We start from the raw sequence: 17,474 nt of genomic DNA, 5'->3' as shown, positions 1-17,474 counted from the left end.
AGGCCAATGCTTGGATCTCATCGTTGTTTTCCTGTACTTGGATTCAATCTAGACTTGCCTCTGGAATTTGGAAATGCAAAAGGAGCAATTAGGATCAATTATTGCAATTAGAAAGATGTTTCAACAGGAAGCTTCCAGGCTCTTTCAGGTATCACAAACCCCATCAGATCGATGGGGGAACAACAGGGAAGAAAACTCCACATCCCTGGGATTTCAATGCCTTGCAGCTGGGATGAAGCAATAAAGCAGATTTTAATCTCAGATTTTAATGGCAGTTCTGGAGCCGTTTTTTATGGAGCAGTGGGATTATTTCAGGTTTTATCCCACGGGAATGAGCTGCAGCTCAGCGTGGATGAGGAGCCAGGAATTTTCACTCCATCCTTGGTTTTTATGCACCCTCACAGATCCCAAACCTGTCCCTGCTCAGGCTCTGCCCAAGTGCCTCTGCCTGTCCTTGTCCCCTCTGCACATCCAGCCCGGAGCTGGGGGCCAGGAAACCTTCCCAGAGGAGCACTGAGGGCTCTGCATTCCCAATTCCAGCATTTTCCTGCTCCTCTGCAGCGTTGGTGGCTCTGGATTGATCCCTTTGTCACGGGGTTTGTGCTGGGATTCCAGAGCCTCGTCCCTGACCTCTGTCATCCATAAAAAGTCTGGTACTTTAAGGATTTTTATTCATCCCTGACCTGTGTTATCCCTAAGAACTCTGTTACTTCCAGGATTTTAATCATCCTTGACCTCTGTTATCCCTGAAAAATGTTACTTCCAAGGGTTTTATCCATCCCTGACCTGTTATCCATTAAAACTCTGTTACTTCCAGGATTTTATCCATCCCTGACCTCTTATCCACAAAAATCTGTTCCTTTCAAGGATTTTATCCATCCCTGACCTCTTATCCACAAAAAACTGTTCCTTCCAAGGATTTTATCCATCCCTGACCTCTGTTATCCATAAAAACTCTGTTACTTTCAAGGATTTTATTCCAATTTTTTTTTCTCATCAAGAGGATTAAAGAATTGGAGAAGTGCAGGGTGTCGTGTCTGTTTGCAAAATCCCCACGGGAATCTTCCCACTGGACGCTTGTGGGGACTTTTCATGGAGAAATGTTGGAAAAATCGTGGAATGCTTCACATAAATGATAAAATATCTTGAAAATTTGATGTTTTATCTGAAGATATAACATCAATTCCTGTCATTGTTGTGCTTTGGGAAGTGTGGGAGCTCTCGGGTTATTCCAGTTGATCTTGGAAATGTTCATTTTTGAGTTCAGCTTCTTTCAGTTTTGTGCTGTAAAGGATTTTCCCAATGTTTTTTCCAGAAATCTCATTTTGGGAATATTGGGAGTTTTGCCTTGAGCTCGTTAATATTCATGTTTTATTTCAGGGTTGGAGGGGGAGATCCAATTCCTGACATTTTTCTAAACAGAATTTTCTCATGAATTCCCCCCAAAATAACTGGAGCTGTTCCCAGTTGTGTTTTCCTCCCACCAGCAGAGCCAGACTGCAGGAATGAACATTCTCCTATCAAAGAAAAGTCCTGGAATACTAAATAAATCAAAAAATGACAATAAAATCCTAGTATTTTATTCTATGATAATAAAATCCAAACCAACTTCCAGTTTTCCAAAATTCTTGCTTCCTGGGGAAAGAAGAGCTCAGGAGAAGAATTTTTGTGAGGCTTTGATGATCCTGAAGGGTCTGATTTTTCCAAAATCATCTTTTTTTCCCCCTGGAGCCTCCTCTGGGCTCATTTTTTATCCCATCCCAGTGGAAGTTCAAGCAGCAAATCCCAAAAAAACGTTTCCAGCCAGTGGGAAGAGGATTGTTGAAATGCTGCACTCGCAGCTAATTATCTCTGCTCAGCTAATTAACACCAGAGTATTCCGGGATGGAGCTGGAGGATTTTATCCCGAATTTTCTCCTCAGCCACTTGGGAGGTCACTGCTTTAATTCCTGAAATGTTCCTGCAACAAGTGCAGCATTTCCAGTTTATAAAAAAAAAAAAAAAATGAAATATATATATATATATATATAACTATAGATAATGTATATATAATATAAATATATAAATATATATGTATATAATATATAAAATATAAAGGTATATAAAATATCTATTAATAATATATGCAAATATATGAAAATAAATATATAAAAATAGAAAAGTATAGAAAAGTATATAAGTATGTAAAGTAAATTAAAATTAAAAGTATATAATATATAGATATATATAATATTTACAAATATAGGAAATAATATCTATACGATATATATTCTATAAATATACATAATGTACATATAATATATATATGAAAATATATATTCTATATTATATATACATACAGTATATATAAATATGTATTTATAGAATATATACATATAAATATAAAAATATATAGATTTATGTATGAAATATATATAACATATATAAATATGTATTAAAAATATATTTATTTCTATTAAGCTTTGCTTAACTTGGGAGAGACAGCAAATAAATAGATTTTTTTTAAAAAAATCACTGAATTCAAGCAGGGCTTAAACCCTTTGTATTTAAGACCTTTGGTATTTAATTTTATTTAATTTTGTGCCAGCTCAAATTTCACCTCAGGTTTTGGTGCTCAGCCCCAGGTGTGTCTTATCCCCCCCAAAAAAACTGGAGCTGAAACACCTTAAAATATGAAATCAATTAATCAGAGTAAAATTAATTAATAAGAAATTAATGAATGAGAGTAGAATGAATGAATAAGAAATGAACAAATGAAAGTAGAATGAAATGCTGCAGTGCAGTTATTTTAGTCATTCCCCAGCATTGCTTTGGTGTCCTGCAGAAATTCAATATTTTTTTTTTCCCTCTTTTTTCTTTTCACCTTTGCTCCTCGGGTTTCAAATCCAGAGGTGCAAAAAATTCCAGGAATATTCAAAAATCGAGGTTGGTGCTGAGGTGGGAAGAGGTGCAGGAGCGAGGGATTTTGGGGGGAAAAGGAAATTAAGGAGTGAGGGGAAAGTGTGGGATCATTGCTGACGTTTTGGAGTCAGAGAGAAATCAGAAAAATTCAACATTTAGGGACAAAAACATGGATAAAACATTCCTAATTCTCACAGGCAGGAACCCAAAGGAAACTCAGGAATTTTAACCTCACCCTGTTGTTTATCCACAACCCTTTTCCTCACGTCCTAATAGCCAAAAAATTCCCCAAATGGAGATATTGTTAGGGAATTGTATTCAAATAAATAAATAATAAATTTAAATAATTTAAATAAAGATATTTAAATAATATATTATATATATTATATCTATATCATAAATATAGTATATATTATATAACTTATTATAGATAAGAGTTTTTATATAATATACATAAATGAATATTATATAAATCTATCTAATAAGTTAAATTTAAACAATAAGTTTAAAAAATAAATTTGAATAAAATAAATAATGAATCATTCCCATAATTTTCCCCTTCTGAGCTCCAAGGGGGTTATTTGGCACCAATTATTTGATACTGGCCATAAATCTGAGGAATTCCTGATTATTTGGGGGATTTTTGGATTCTCTCAAATCTGAGGAATTCCTGATTATTTGGGGGATTTTTGGATTCTGACAAATCTGAGGAATTCCTGTTTAGTTTGGGGGTCTCTGGCTTCTGTTTTCCCCCTCTGCTCTGGGGAAATTCCCTTTTTTCCCTCATTTTGTCAGAAATTTTCCATCACTTTTGTCCCATTTAGCCTGTTCTGGGGAGTTTTTTTCCCTGGTGTTCCCTCTCTAATTCCATGGCTGGAATTTAATCAGACACCTCACAGCGAATATTGAACCCATTTATTTATACAGAATATATTTGTACAGAATTTACACCTGTTAAAAAAAAAAATTAACATTTCCAAGCAATACCCCCCCAAAAATAAAATGATGCAGCTCAGCATTTTCTGGGGTTAATTTTCCCTTTTTAAAAGGAAAACAACAAATTAATTTCCTTAATTTCCTTTTTTTTTTTTTTTTTTTTTTTTTTAATCCTCCAGGGAGATGCCAGAGGAGAAACAGGGATTGATTTTTTGGGGGAGGAATTTCCAGAACCAGGTGGGATTTGCATAGAAAAAGAGATTTAAAAATAAAAAATACAAAACAGAGATGGATGAGGAAGTCCTGAAAGGACAAGAAAATTCTGGGGGTGAGACCCCAAAAATGTTGATTTTTAATATAAAAAGAACTAAAAACAGACAGTGGGGAAGGTTGATTTTTATAAAGATATATATCTATATATTTTTTTATATTTATATATATAATTTTTTTTAATAAAATCTCCTGTAAAACACACTGAGCCTTTCCTTCACCTGGAATTAAGTGCAGGAATTTCGAACCTCCAAGAAAATTCAATCCCAAAGCCACAAAATTCAGGCCAGGCCCTTCCAGGAGCAGATTCCTGATTTTTCAGGATATCCCAAATGGATTCAGGACCTGGGCACCTCCCCAGGAATTTGCATTTCCCTGTAAATCCCCCCCAAAAAAATCATTTTGGGCCTAAAAATACCAATATTTGATAGAGCTCAAGTTACCCTGGAGCAGGAATAGGGGGGAAAAATCACTCCTGAAAGAATAATTAATGATTATTTTACAAAAAATTCACTATAAAACAGTTTTAAAGCAAGTCCATGACAGCCTGCTTTTATTACTGACTTTGCAAGACAAAGTTGATTCTTTTTTTTTTTTTAAAGCGATGTAAAATTTTTTTAATATATATTTATATTTATAGATATTTATTTTGAACATTTATACATTACAGGCTCGCTGATTTGCAAACCATCCCGGTTTTTGTTTTTTTTTTTCCTGGCAAGATCAGCTCTTTTATTAGGAATCTTTTTCCCAGCACTTCCAAACCCTCCTGGACTTCCAAAAAAAAAAAAAAAAAAAAAAAAATTAAATATTGCATCCGTGATTTCCAGGCAGAACGAACACCACAGGTCACCCAAAGACAGTGGAATTTTTATTCCAGCAGTGGAATAAAAAGGGAGTAAAATTCCCAGGATTTCTTTTCTCTCATTCAGGTCGTGGGATTTGGGGTTAAAATGGGGGGAAAAATGGGGAAAAAAATGGGAATATTCTTCCTCTAAACCAGTGGGAATCCGGTGAGCAGCAGCTCCTCATCCTCCTCCCGCTGGGAATGAGGAATTTTCGGGATTTCTCCGGTTCATTTCGGGAATTCCAGAGGTTTTTCAGGGATCTTCTCCTTTTCCCTTCCTTGCTGCCAGTCCCTGCCCGTCCCGGAGGTGCGGGAATTCTGCAGGCGCCCGAGTTTGTGTTAATGAGCACGTGTTAATTGGACAGCGCAGTTAATGAGGGGCCAGCAGGGCTGTTCCCAATGGGAATCCACGACGGGAGCAGGAACACTTCAGCGGCAGCTCTACCCGGGATAAACCGGATTTTACCCGGGATAAACCAGACTTTACCCGGGTCAGGCCGGGTTTTTCCAGCCCCAGGGCTCTTTCCCACAGTGATCCCGGGCTTGGTGCAGGATTTCAGGAATTCTGTCCGGGAGTTCCCTCGGGGATTCCGCTCCAGCCCAAACCCGGCATTATCCCAAATCCAGGCGGGATTCAGGGCTGGCTCAGCTGGGGCAGCGCGGCCCTGCTGCTGTCACTGTCACTGTCGTGTTACCGTCCCTGTCCTGTCCCTGTCCCGACACCATCCTTGTCCCTGTTGCTGTCCCTGTCACCATCCCTGTGTCTATTTTGTCACCGCCCCGTCACTGTCCTGTTCCTGTCCTGTCAGCATCCCTGTCACTGTCGTTGTCACTGTCACTGTCCCTGTCCTGGCACCATCCCTGTCCCTGTCCTGTCGCTCTCCCTGGAAACATCCCTGTGACTGTCGTTGTCACTGTCCCGTCCGTGTCCTGTCCCTGACACTGTCCTTGTCCTGTCGCTCTCCCTGGAACAATCCCTGTCACTGTCGTTGTCACTGTCCCCATCACTGCCCCATCACTGCCGTTGTCCTGTCGCTGTCATTTCCACTGTCACCGACGCTGTCCTGTCCCTGGCACCATCCCTGTCGCTGTCCCTCTCCTGTTACTGTCCCTGTCCAAGGCACCATCACTGTCACCGTCCCTGTCGCTGTCGCAGTCACTGTCCCTGTGCCGTGGCTGTCCATGGCACCATCCTGGTCCCAGTCCCTGTCCCGTCGCTATCCCTGGCACCGTCACTGTCCCTGTCCCTCTTCTGTCACTGTCCCCGTCGCTGTCAGTGTCCCCGTGCCGTGGCTGTCCATGGCACCATCCCTGTCCTTCTGTCACTGTCCCTGTCCCCATGGCTGTCGCTGTCAGTGTCCCCGTGCCGTGGCTGTCCATGGCACCATCCCCTGTCCTTCTCCTGTCTCTGTCCCTGTCCCTGTCCCTGTCCCTGTCCCCATGGCTGTCGCTGTCAGTGTCCCCGTGCCGTGGCTGTCCCTGGCACCATCCCTATCTCTGTCCCTGTCCCTGTCCCCATGGCTGTCAGTGTCCCCGTGCCGTGGCTGTCCATGGCACCATCCCTGTCCCTGTCCCTGTCCCCATGGCTGTCAGTGTCCCCGTGCCGTGGCTGTCCATGGCACCATCCCTGTCACTGTCCCTGTCCCCATGGCTGTCGCTGTCAGTGTCCCCGTGCCGTGGCTGTCCATGGCACCATCCCTATCCCTATCCCTGTCCCTGTCCCTGTCCCTGTCGCTGTCAGTGTCCCCGTGCCGTGGCTGTCCCTGGCACCATCCCTGTCCCTGTCCCTGTCGCTGTCAGTGTCCCCGTGCCGTGGCTGTCCATGGCACCATCCCTATCACTGTCCCTGTCCCTGTCCCCATGGCTGTCGCTGTCAGTGTCCCCGTGCCGTGGCTGTCCCTGGCACCATCCCTGTCCTTCTCCTGTCCCTGTCCCTGTCGCTGTCAGTGTCCCCGTGCCGTGGCTGTCCATGGCACCATCCCTGTCCCTGTCCCCATGGCTGTCAGTGTCCCCGTGCCGTGGCTGTCCCTGGCACCCTCCCTGTCCCTGTCCCTGTCCCTGTCCCTGTCGCTGTCAGTGTCCCCGTGCCGTGGCTGTCCCTGGCACCATCCCTGTCCCTGTCCCTGTCCCTGTCGCTGTCAGTGTCCCCGTGCCGTGGCTGTCCCTGGCACCATCCCTGTCCCTGTTCCTGTCCCTGTCCCTGTCGCTGTCAGTGTCCCCGTGCCGTGGCTGTCCCTGGCACCATCCCTGTCCCTGTTCCTGTCCCTGTCCCCGTCGCTGTCAGTGTCCCCGTGCCGTGGCGCCCAGCCAGCGCTGTGCCAGCAGCGCCAGCCCGAGGCCGAGCGGTGTCCCCAGGCCGGGCGGGGACAGCGGCGCTGTGGCGCTGAGCGGTGACAAAGTGGCGAACACGGCGTCCGAGGCGTTCCGCGGCAGCGGCAGGTTACAGATGCTGCCCTCGCAGCACGACGTGCACACCTGGGAACGGGGAATTCCGGGGGGAAACACAGGGAAAACAGAGAATGAGGGATTCCAGCGAGAAAAGATACAGGGAATGCCGAAATTACAGGGAAAAGGTACAGGGAAAACAGGGAATGAGGAATTCCAGGGAGAAAAGCACAGGGAAAACAGGGAATGAGGAATTCCAGCGAGAAAAGGTACAGGGAAAACAGGGAATGAGGAATTCCAGCGAGAAAAGGTACAGGGAAAACAGAGAATGAGGAATTCCAGCGAGAAAAGGTACAGGGAAAACAGGGAATGAGGAATTCCAGGGGACGAGGAATTCCAGGGAAAAAGGTACAGGGAAAACAGGGAAAGCCATTACATGTACATATCTAATTAGTTATATCTACATGAATCTAATATAATACATAAAATATATTTATTGTACATATAATCTATGATGTAGATGCCTGATATGTATAATAATATATACATATAACATAAATACGATCTAATAATTATGTACATTATATGTACATATAATTCATACATATATATATTGTACATATATATTATATACAATATATATGCTATCTATAGAATATTTAAATTTATCACAGAATGTTATATAAAATCAATACAAATAGCTAGAATATGTGCTAGATAATAATAATAATAATAAATGGAATATATACTAGAATATGTACTCTATATATAGTATATAACACGCATATTATGTTACATTAATATAATATACACTATGTTACAATATAATACAATACAATACAAATGTAATATAACGTGACATAATGTAACATAATATAATATTACATAACATAATATAATATAAATGTCATATAATATAATTATAATATAAATGTCATATAATACAATTATAATATAAATGTCATATAATATAATTATAATATAAATGTAATGTAATGTAATGTGATATAATGTAATATAATATAACACGATATAATATATATTACTTCCGTATTTTCTTTTATTTTCTCATATATGATATTACTTAATTTAATTTGATTTGATTTAATTTCCCCCTATATTTCGCACCCGTTACATTTCCAAACCAAGCTCCAATTATCCCATTTCCCCCCAGTTTCTCCCACCTTGTACTCCTCGTGCCTGAGGTAGGTGCAGCCGGTGCTCAGACACTCCTCCAGGGCCACACAGCGCTTGGTGACAGACACACTCTCCCCGCTGGCCTTCATCATGTGCTGGCTGAAACAGTACCTGGTCCCTGAAAAACATGGGAAACTCCTTATTGGATCAATTCCCCTTCCCTGAGAACACGCCGGCAGGAGAGAGAGGGGGAAAAAAAGTCTTAGATTTTAATTAAATGATGGGATTTTTTTAAAAAAAAAAAAAATTTTTTTCAATTTTTTTAAAAAATGTGTTTTTGTATAATGTCGCTGAATATGTGCCCGCACCTGGGAGAAAGGGGAGGGAAAAAGGAGAGAATAGAAGAGAAAAGGAGAGAAAAGGAGGGGAAAAGGAGAGAAGAAGGAGAGAAGAAGGAGAGAAGAAGGAGAGAAGAAGAAGAGAAGAAGGAGAGAAGAAGGAGAGAAGAAGGAGAGAAAAAGGAGAGAAAAAGGAGAGAAAAAGGAGAGAAAAAGGAGAGAAAAAGGAGAGAAAAAGGAGAGGAAAAGGAGGGGGGAAAGGAGGAAAAAAAGGAGAGGAAAAGAGGGAATTTTCCATGTTTTCCAGCTTCTCCTGCCCTAAAGCTCAGCTTTATCCCAGGATTTTGCTGGAAGTGCCATTCCCAGCCAACCTGGGCTCCCTCTCTCCTGCTCTGGCAGATCCCACACGGGATAAATAAAACTTCCACCACCCCACAACCCTTTTGAGGCTCTTTTATTCTTTATTCCTTCAATTTTGTGTGTGTGTGCGGAATCATCTCAGAGAGAGGGATTTTCCTGGCACAGGGAGCCTGAGCATGGACGGCTGTCACCTCCCCAAAGGCCACACACAAAATCCACAAGAAGGAATAAAATCCATTCCCCTTTTCTCCTAAAAAACCAAGGGATATCCAGGAATATTAATCTCATCCCGTGCCAGCCAGCCTGGGGGGTTTTATTGTTGTTGATTTTAGCTCAAAGGAAGCAAATTCTGGGGCTGATAATGGCTCTGACACACACACTGGGGTCAGCTCCTTCCAAAATAATTATTTTTCTTCCAAAATAAATATATTTCATCCTTCCAAAATAACGATTTTTTTTTTTCCCCAAAGGCAAAGTTCTCCCCAAACAACCCAACTAGATGGGATTCACTGGGGCTGTGGATAATCTGGATGTTGTGTGAGGGTCTTGGAGGAGAGCTGGTGAAGGAGAGGGAGATTTGGGCAGCTCAGGAGTGCCCAGATCTGATATTTGAGGGTTTGTATTAAAAGTTTTTTTTCTGAGCTGCTCCCAATTTCAGGCTCCAAGAGGATTTATGGGAATCAAACCACCGAAAATATGGAAATTCCAGCTGTGGCTGCCCTGGATGTGGATTTGTGCCACAGGGGAAGGAAGTAAACACAACCAGAACTGGTTCACCAGTAAGAGAGAAAAAAAAATCTCTTAACGTTTCTTCCCTGTGAGGGTGAGGAGGGGCTGGGATGGAATTCCCAGAGCATCTGTGGCTGTCCCTGGATCCCTGGAGATGTCCAAGGCCAGGTTGGAGCAGCCTGGGATAGAGGGAGCTGTCCCTGCCCATGGAATGGGATGAGCTTTAAGCTCCTTCCCAACCCAGACCTCTCTGGGATTTTAAGAAATCAACCCCAGCCTGATTTAACCCCCGGCTGAGCCAGAGAAAAACAGGGAACAGCTCAAACTCCTCAACCTCATCCACTGCCACGAGACACGAAAAACTTAAATTATTTTTCCAGAATCCCAAATTCCACAATTTCTAGGAAAAAGGGGGTGGGATGGATTTCTGGGATGGGGCTGGTTACCTCGGGGGCAGTAAACATCTGGAGCCCAGCGGTTGCACTCGTAATTATCTGAGGCCTTTTCACAGGTGAAACACTTAAATCCATGAGGATACGGCGTGGCTGAAAGCAAGGAAAAAATTAAAGTTAAAAGCAATGGGAAATATGGAGTTAAAAGCAATGGATAACGGAGTTCAAAGGAATGGATAATGGAATTAAAATGAATGGAAAATACGGAGTTAAAATGAATGGAAAATACGGAGTTAAAATGAATGGGAGGTATGGAGTTAAAAGGAACGGCTAATGGAGTTCAAAGGAATAGATAATGGAGTTAAAACGACCCAATTAATCTGGTTCTGTGCTGCTTTTTAGGAGAAAACAGCAACTTTTTCTTTTTTTTCTTTTTTTTCTTTTTTTTTTTTTTTTCTCTTCAGATCCAAATTTCTCCAAATTTTCCTGTCGGTGTCAGCAGGTTGGTTCTGATTTGTGAAACCCTGTTCCCCCGCAGCAGGAAAAGCACGTTTAGGTCCCTGTGGATTCGTTCCAGCTGTGTTTTCCCAGCCAAAGTGGCCGGTGCTGACTTCAAAGGGAGTTAATGGGAGCTGGGAATGCTCATTCCCTTGGAATCGGAGCTCACATCCAACACTGCGGGTCTATCAGCGCTGATAACAAAATATCAGGTGGATTTGAACACTCTGGGAATTGTCCCAGCAAAGGAAAGAGCTGCTCCTGTTGAAGGCAAGCTCAAAGCCCCAAAGGAAACTAAAACCACTTTGCTGAACCTCCAGCTCTGAACAGCAGCTCTGTCCTAATTTATCTCACCAAACGAGAGCTAATTCCTTAATTGCTCTCCTGGCAGCACTTCTGGGACGTTTTCAGTCCATCCTCCAGGTGCTGCCACCTTCTCAGAGGCCAAATGGTGAAGAGGTCACATTTATCAGTAAATGGAACCTCGGCAGCCCCAAGGGCCACATCTTCACCCTCCCTCCTCTTCATCACCTCCTCCCCTCGCTCTGGGCAGGATCCTGTGTAGGAATGGGAGGTGAAGCAGGAGGATTTCGTTGCTTGTTTCCTTTCAGCTTTTAAGGAATAAAAAAAAATCACCCAGCAGCATCTCTGCTGGGGCTGGGACAGCACAATAATTTAAATGAATCCCTCTCACTCTACACCCCTGACAGGTCACAGCTATGACATAAAACAGCAATTTCAGCCTCCCTGCACAGAATATAAATCTTTTAGCCCGTGAAGCAGTGAGTTTTCTGTGGGGAGGGAAGGCAGGGACGGCTCCACAGGCACCCTGCTCTTACAGAATTCAGTAAGACTGAGTGATAAAGTGGACAGACTGGGGAGGGAAGCTCTAAAGATGCACAATTCCATTGCTCCAGGAGGTACTGGAGTCAAGGCAGGAGCTTGGAATGGTTTGGGCTGGGAGGGACCTTACAGCTCGTGTTGGGACACCTCCCACAAAACCCTGGGTTTTCCTTTTTCTTCCACATCAGCGTGGCCCTGTGAGAGTGGTGACTGCACAAACCAGGCCCCTCCCAACCCAAACCATTCCACGATTCCATGTGAAACCAGCTTAAAGGCAGGGCCAAAGGCACACACAGCTGTGGTTCAAGAAGAAGTGGGGGGAAACGAAGGAAACACGACAAGGTGAAATGAGGTACAGAGAAACAGAAAATATCCTCTGAGGACCGTGTGTCCTGGGGTGACTTCATTATGTTTGTATCCCCAAAAGTCTGTTCTTTTTGTGCTGGATAGTGAGTTCTGTGCCTTTCAGACTGATTCTGGGAAAGAAGAAGTGTGGAGTTTGTTTTGAAGAAACTGCTCTCACTCCTGGTCATTCTGCTCCTGGACTGTGTCTGAGGCACAGACAGACAAGGAGACAGAGATCTCTTTGCTTTTAATTAGCCTGGATCAGCTGAAATAGAGAAGCTCCCTGGACTGTTTCTTTTTCTTTTTTGGGGGACTGTTTAATGCTGTCCTGGGCTGAAAAACCCAGAGGAGTATCAGGAGTTCACACCTCACTCAGCATTTGCCATAAGAGACTGAGCAAGCCGAGCTACAACCCACAGCAAAGGACTTCCTGAATTTGCCATCTCACTCCAGAACAACAAAAGCTTTTCTTCTTTCATATTATTCATTCCTTTATGCTTATGAGCACTTTGTTTGTTAAATAAATATTTTTTTCCACATTTTCTCCAAGGAATTTCTTTCCCAGACCAGTTAGGGGAGGGGCTGTTTGGGTTTGCTCTCCAGAGGAGCCCCATCCAGAGGTTTCCTCCCAAGTTTGCCCTAAACCAGGACACCACGGAAACAATGACTGGAACCGGCTTTTGGGTTCCTGTGAGAATTCGAGTGCAAATCCATAAGCTCAAAGCTCAGGAGATAACCCTCATCAATAACATGGACATTTTCCTTGTCCCTGTCCCAGGGAGGAGGTCACTCACTGGAGGGGTGGAGGTAGACGATGTCCTTGGCGGTGAAGTCGCGGCTGCGCGCGGCCGGAGCGCGCCCGGACAGGAGCAGCAGCAGCAGGAACAGCCCCGGAGGCCAGGCCATGGCCCGGCCAGCACCTGCTCATGTGGCAGCCAACACTCCCCACCTGGGCAGAGACACAGAATTCCAGAGTTAGCCAGGCTGGGAAACACCTCTGAGATCATCAAGAGCAGGAGTTTGGCCTGGCCAGCACCTGCTCATGTGGCAGCCAACACTCCCCACCTGGGCAGAGACACAGAATTCCAGAGTAAACTGGGCTGGAAAACACCTCTGAGATCACCAAGTGCAGGAGTTTGGCCCGGCCAGCACCTGCTCATGCAGTGGCTGAGAACCTCCACTGTCACCTCGATCTTTTTCAGCCTTCTGATGTTTGGATTTTTGTAGTGGAGTTCCTCACAGACTTTCAAGTGATGTTATGGTAGCTGTCCTTCTTGTTTTGGGAACTGTTCTTGATGCTTACACACCTGTCTGGAGGAGGGACAATTGATGGGCTTCTAGTTTGACCAGTGTGGTTGGAGAGGTGTCAACCTCATTGCTCAATCCCTGGTCATTGTCCAAAATCTATATAAACCCAAGAAAAAAAATAAACCTCTCTGTTTTTGCCCTGACTACCTGACTGCCTGAGTGTGGTTCTTTTTGTGTCAGTCTAGAGACATCCCCACCTGGGCAGGGCCACGAAATCAGAGTCAGCCAGGCTGGAAAACACCTCTGATGTAGACAACGATGATTTCAGAAGGATTTTGGGACACCAGGCAGCTCTTTCAAATGCTGTTTATTGCATAGATGGTGTCACAGCAGCCCTGGGTCGTGGGTCAGCATTTGGCAAACCTGAAGCCACTTCAATTCTCATTACAATGCATTATATATTTTTCTTTACAGAGTATCTTAATACATACAACCAATCAGCATCATGCACAATACCTTTACCAAACCTATCCCAGCTATTACCATGACCACACAACAGTTAGCACTACCCAATCACAAAATTATATGTTACAGTTCAAGCTTAAAGTTTCTGTTTTCTTGCAGTGGAAAATTCCTAAATCTTTTCTCTACTTGCTGCATCAGCATGTCTCTTTACCTGGGTATCCCCTGCTTTTCTTGGGAATTGTCTTCGCTTGGTAAAAATATCTTTCTTTGTTTGTGGTCAAACATACCTTTGCTCCAGCTGAAAAACCTCCTTTCAGTTCAGCTTAACCTTTGCTTCCTTGGGTTATCCAGTAACTGCTGCTTCAGCAGTTTCTAGCTTGAGGCTTCTTTTATTCTCCTGTATCAAAACTAGCTCTCATTTCTAAAGGGCTTTCTGCTGAGCATTCACTTCAGTAAAACTTTCCTGCTAAACTTTCATCCTCTCCAACACTCTGAGACCATCGAGCGCAGGAGTTTGGCCCGGCCAGCACCTGAACCAACAATCCCCACCTGGGCAGAGACACAAAATCAGAGTTAGCCAGGCTGGAAAACACCTCTGAAATCATCAAGAGCAGGAGTTTGGCCCGGCCAGCACCTGCTCATGTGGTGGCCAACAATCCCCACCTGGGCAGAGACAGAATTCCAGAGTTAACCAGGCTGGAAAACACCTCTGACATCATCGAGTGCAGGAGTATTTTATCTGTTTTAGTTTCTCTGACAGTTTTAATTAATTTCTGAGCACCCCTGGGCCTGTGTGGATGGGGCCCAGAGGGATTTGTGTCCCGACAGGATGGTGACTCCACCACCTCCCTGGGCAGACATTCCCATGCCCAATCCTTCTTTCCACGAGGAAATGGCAGAGAGCAGGGACGAGCAGAGCAAACCCACAAGGACCTGGCCACCACCTCATCCCCACAGCTCAACCCTGGAACGTCCAACTCCTCCGTTATTTTGGCATCAACAGCCCTGGAAAAGGCTTGGCCAAAGGATCTCCCTGGATTTCCAGTGCAGTGGGAAGCTGGCTGGTCCCACAGGAGGTTGGTGATCCTGCTGACACTTCATCTCCACTTCCTCCTGACTCCTCCTCACTGGCTGGGCCACATCCCCACAGTCCTGTGAGGTTCCTACTGATTTCCTCTTGGAAAAGCCTCAGAGCTGCAAACATTGGATTTTCCTCATCCATGCTCCAAAGGGATTTATTCCCTTTATGATGCCATTAATAAACAGTAATGTTTCCGATGTTTCTGACTGAATTAATTTAAGCAGAACCTATTAACCACCGGGGCAAATACATCATTAAATCCACGGCTCAGATTATCATAAACTCTAAAAAATTATCAAAAGTGCCTCAAAAATTGGATGGGATGGGAAAACCCTGAAAGGATGTGGCTGCTGAGCCAGGCAGGAGCCGATGGTTTCCTTTGGAATCCGTCCAGAACACACAGGTTTGGGATGAGCTTTTTCCACCCTGATCAACCAAAAGTTCTGCAACATCCAGATAATCCCTAGGCAGCTCTGAATATGTCGTGGTTATTAACTAATAAATAACATTTTTTGTTGAATTTTCTTTTTTTCTTCAGGAAAGATATGACAGGGCTGGGGACGTCCCTTCCAAATGTTTGTCCCACAGCAGAAATCCACCCAGGACCAGCAGCACAAAGGTTGTTGTTGTCCCTGCTGTTATCTGCAAACAGGTTTTTTATTAAAACACAGTGAAATCCATAAAAACATATGAGGAAAAAAGATAACGCACAGCCCAATGCTTTAAACTTTGTTGCTTTAACCTTATGAAGAGGGAATTTTGGATTTACTCCATAGACCCCTCTCAGCCAGGGGAGAACAAAATCCTGATCAGAAGCAGACAGGAAGCAAAACAAACCTCTCCCAACCACGCGGAAGATGAAAGAAATGCATTGGTGAGGGATCTGGAGGGAGAATTTGGAATTTGGGAATATTTTTTTTTATCCCAAACTAGACCAGGAAGGTTTTACAAGCCCCACTCTTCATTTTAAGACAACAACAGTTTGCAGTGAGACTGTCAGGAGCAAAAAAAAAATGAGGATTTGATCTACAGTGACCTACAGCACTCAAAAATGAGGATTCACATCCCAAAAAAGAGGAGCTCGTCGCAGCTCAGCACCAACTCTCATCAGCAGCCTGTGACTGACAAATTATCAGCACGAGGGACAAACACTCATCAAGGCTGGAAAACACCTCCAATACCATCAAATCCAACCACTACAATGATATTTTAAGTCGGAACACAGCAAGGCTGCTGAAACAACGGCAGGAACCCCTCCCAACGAGGCAGGAATTTGCTGGGCTTGCTCATCAGAAGCACAAAACTCTTTTGTTTTTTTCGCAGAGCTGATCAAAGGCTCCCAGTTGAGGACGTTGGTTGTCCCAGTGTCCCCTTTTGTGGGGCCAAATGTTCACCCAGCCCCTGCTCAGCCATCAGCTGGGAAAAGTGGCTGTTGGAGCTGCAAAAAAGGGTGTCAGAAACCTTCCAGCTGCTCCCTCAAAATATTCACATCCTTCCGCTGGTAATTGCAAAGGCCTTAATTGCCAACTTCTAACGAGCTGCAAGAAAACGGTGAAGGAGCAGAGAGAATTCTCTCCCCCATCTCCGTTTTCTGTTTGAAACAGGTTTAATTACAGGCTAAGGATTATGATTTTAAAATCCTCTGGGTTAGGAAATTGTCCAGAGCAAGGCAAGCAGGGGCAAAAATTTTAAACAGTGGGATTTAGGGAAGTAGGAAGTCCTCAGTGAGCAAACCAAACCTGCCACCATTATTGTCACCGTTTGTCACCGTGACCACGTTCCACCTGTTTGTTCCATACACACAGGTAGGGCAAAACCCAGGAATTTCTGCAAGCATAGAAATTCCCAGTGCCAGAAGCCCAAATATTTAATATTCCATGAATATTTTGAGTATGAACACATAGTTCTGACTTTCATGGGAGTGATGTTTAAGGTGATGATGATATTTCACAGAGAGTGTAGTGGCAAAAATATTTCGAATTGAAGTAATATTAAGTTAAGGATTACTTAATTAAGTTAAGAATTAAGTAATATGAACTTAAGAACTCAATATCCAATAATTACATCTTAAATATTCAATTAATTATATGTTTAATTCAGTGTTCAGCATACTCATTTCCTCTGATGTTGCACTCACACATAAAAATAAAAGGTAAGGAAGGAGATATAAATATATATATATATATATATATATAAGTATATAGATATGGATGCATTGTCTTAAAACCTGCAGACGTTTGATAAAAAATTTGGTTTGGTTCCCAAAATCCAACAAAATTCTAATTTTCCGCAATGGATTCTCTTCTGGAATCCTATAAGCCCTAAGAAGCTTCACCAAGGGGGTAAAGGGTTTTTTTATTCACTCCTAAGCTCTTTTTAGTCCAGGACTTTCTGCCAAAACAGCCGAAATTTGTACAAAACTTTTATTTTCAAGAATTATTGGTGGTGTACCAACTACTCCAGGGCTAAACCTTGCTTGAAGAGCAAACACAAGGCATGGGCAGATATTTTTTCCCCTCAGAATTCCCTTGGCTCCTCGAGCAGAGCCTGATGCCTTGGGAAGGCTGAGCTGGAACAGAGACTGGACACAGCTGGAGAATAAAGTGGGGATTTATTGAAAAGCCGTAAAGACACACCTTGGGCAGGACAAAAGCCTGGCCAGGGCTACACTCAAGGTGGACCTAAAATGGTCACAAAAT

General features: G+C 43.6%; 1 protein-coding gene and 1 long non-coding RNA gene across 4 annotated transcripts in view; both read right to left on the bottom strand.

The window, feature by feature from the left end:
* LOC136363751 (uncharacterized) overlaps window positions 1-1,492 on the bottom strand; it is a 196,827-nt gene extending 195,335 nt beyond the window's left edge. For 2 of the 3 annotated variants that reach the window (XR_010744041.1, XR_010744040.1), the window contains exons 1-2: window positions 887-1,492; window positions 658-838 (exon numbers count right to left, since the gene is read on the bottom strand). This is a non-coding gene — a long non-coding RNA (uncharacterized lncRNA). The remainder of the gene's footprint in view (window positions 1-657; window positions 839-886) is intronic. The other variant, XR_010744042.1, reaches the window with a different exon arrangement.
* A 5,742-nt stretch (window positions 1,493-7,234) lies between these two features.
* The window catches only part of LOC136363887 (ly6/PLAUR domain-containing protein 6-like), a 29,525-nt gene continuing 19,285 nt past the window's right edge, over window positions 7,235-17,474 (bottom strand). Inside the window, exons 2-5 of the mRNA XM_066323356.1 lie at window positions 12,776-12,930; window positions 10,350-10,448; window positions 8,524-8,654; window positions 7,235-7,429 (exon numbers count right to left, since the gene is read on the bottom strand). Of these exons, the coding sequence (XP_066179453.1) occupies window positions 7,235-7,429; window positions 8,524-8,654; window positions 10,350-10,448; window positions 12,776-12,887 (537 nt within the window). The 5' untranslated portion in view covers window positions 12,888-12,930. The remainder of the gene's footprint in view (window positions 7,430-8,523; window positions 8,655-10,349; window positions 10,449-12,775; window positions 12,931-17,474) is intronic.

This window comes from Sylvia atricapilla, chromosome 7 (genome assembly GCF_009819655.1).
Source record: "Sylvia atricapilla isolate bSylAtr1 chromosome 7, bSylAtr1.pri, whole genome shotgun sequence".
Classification (NCBI taxonomy): domain Eukaryota; kingdom Metazoa; phylum Chordata; class Aves; order Passeriformes; family Sylviidae; genus Sylvia; species Sylvia atricapilla.
Note: the sequence above shows the minus strand (reverse complement) of the source record. Positions and strands in the feature narration are given on the sequence as shown.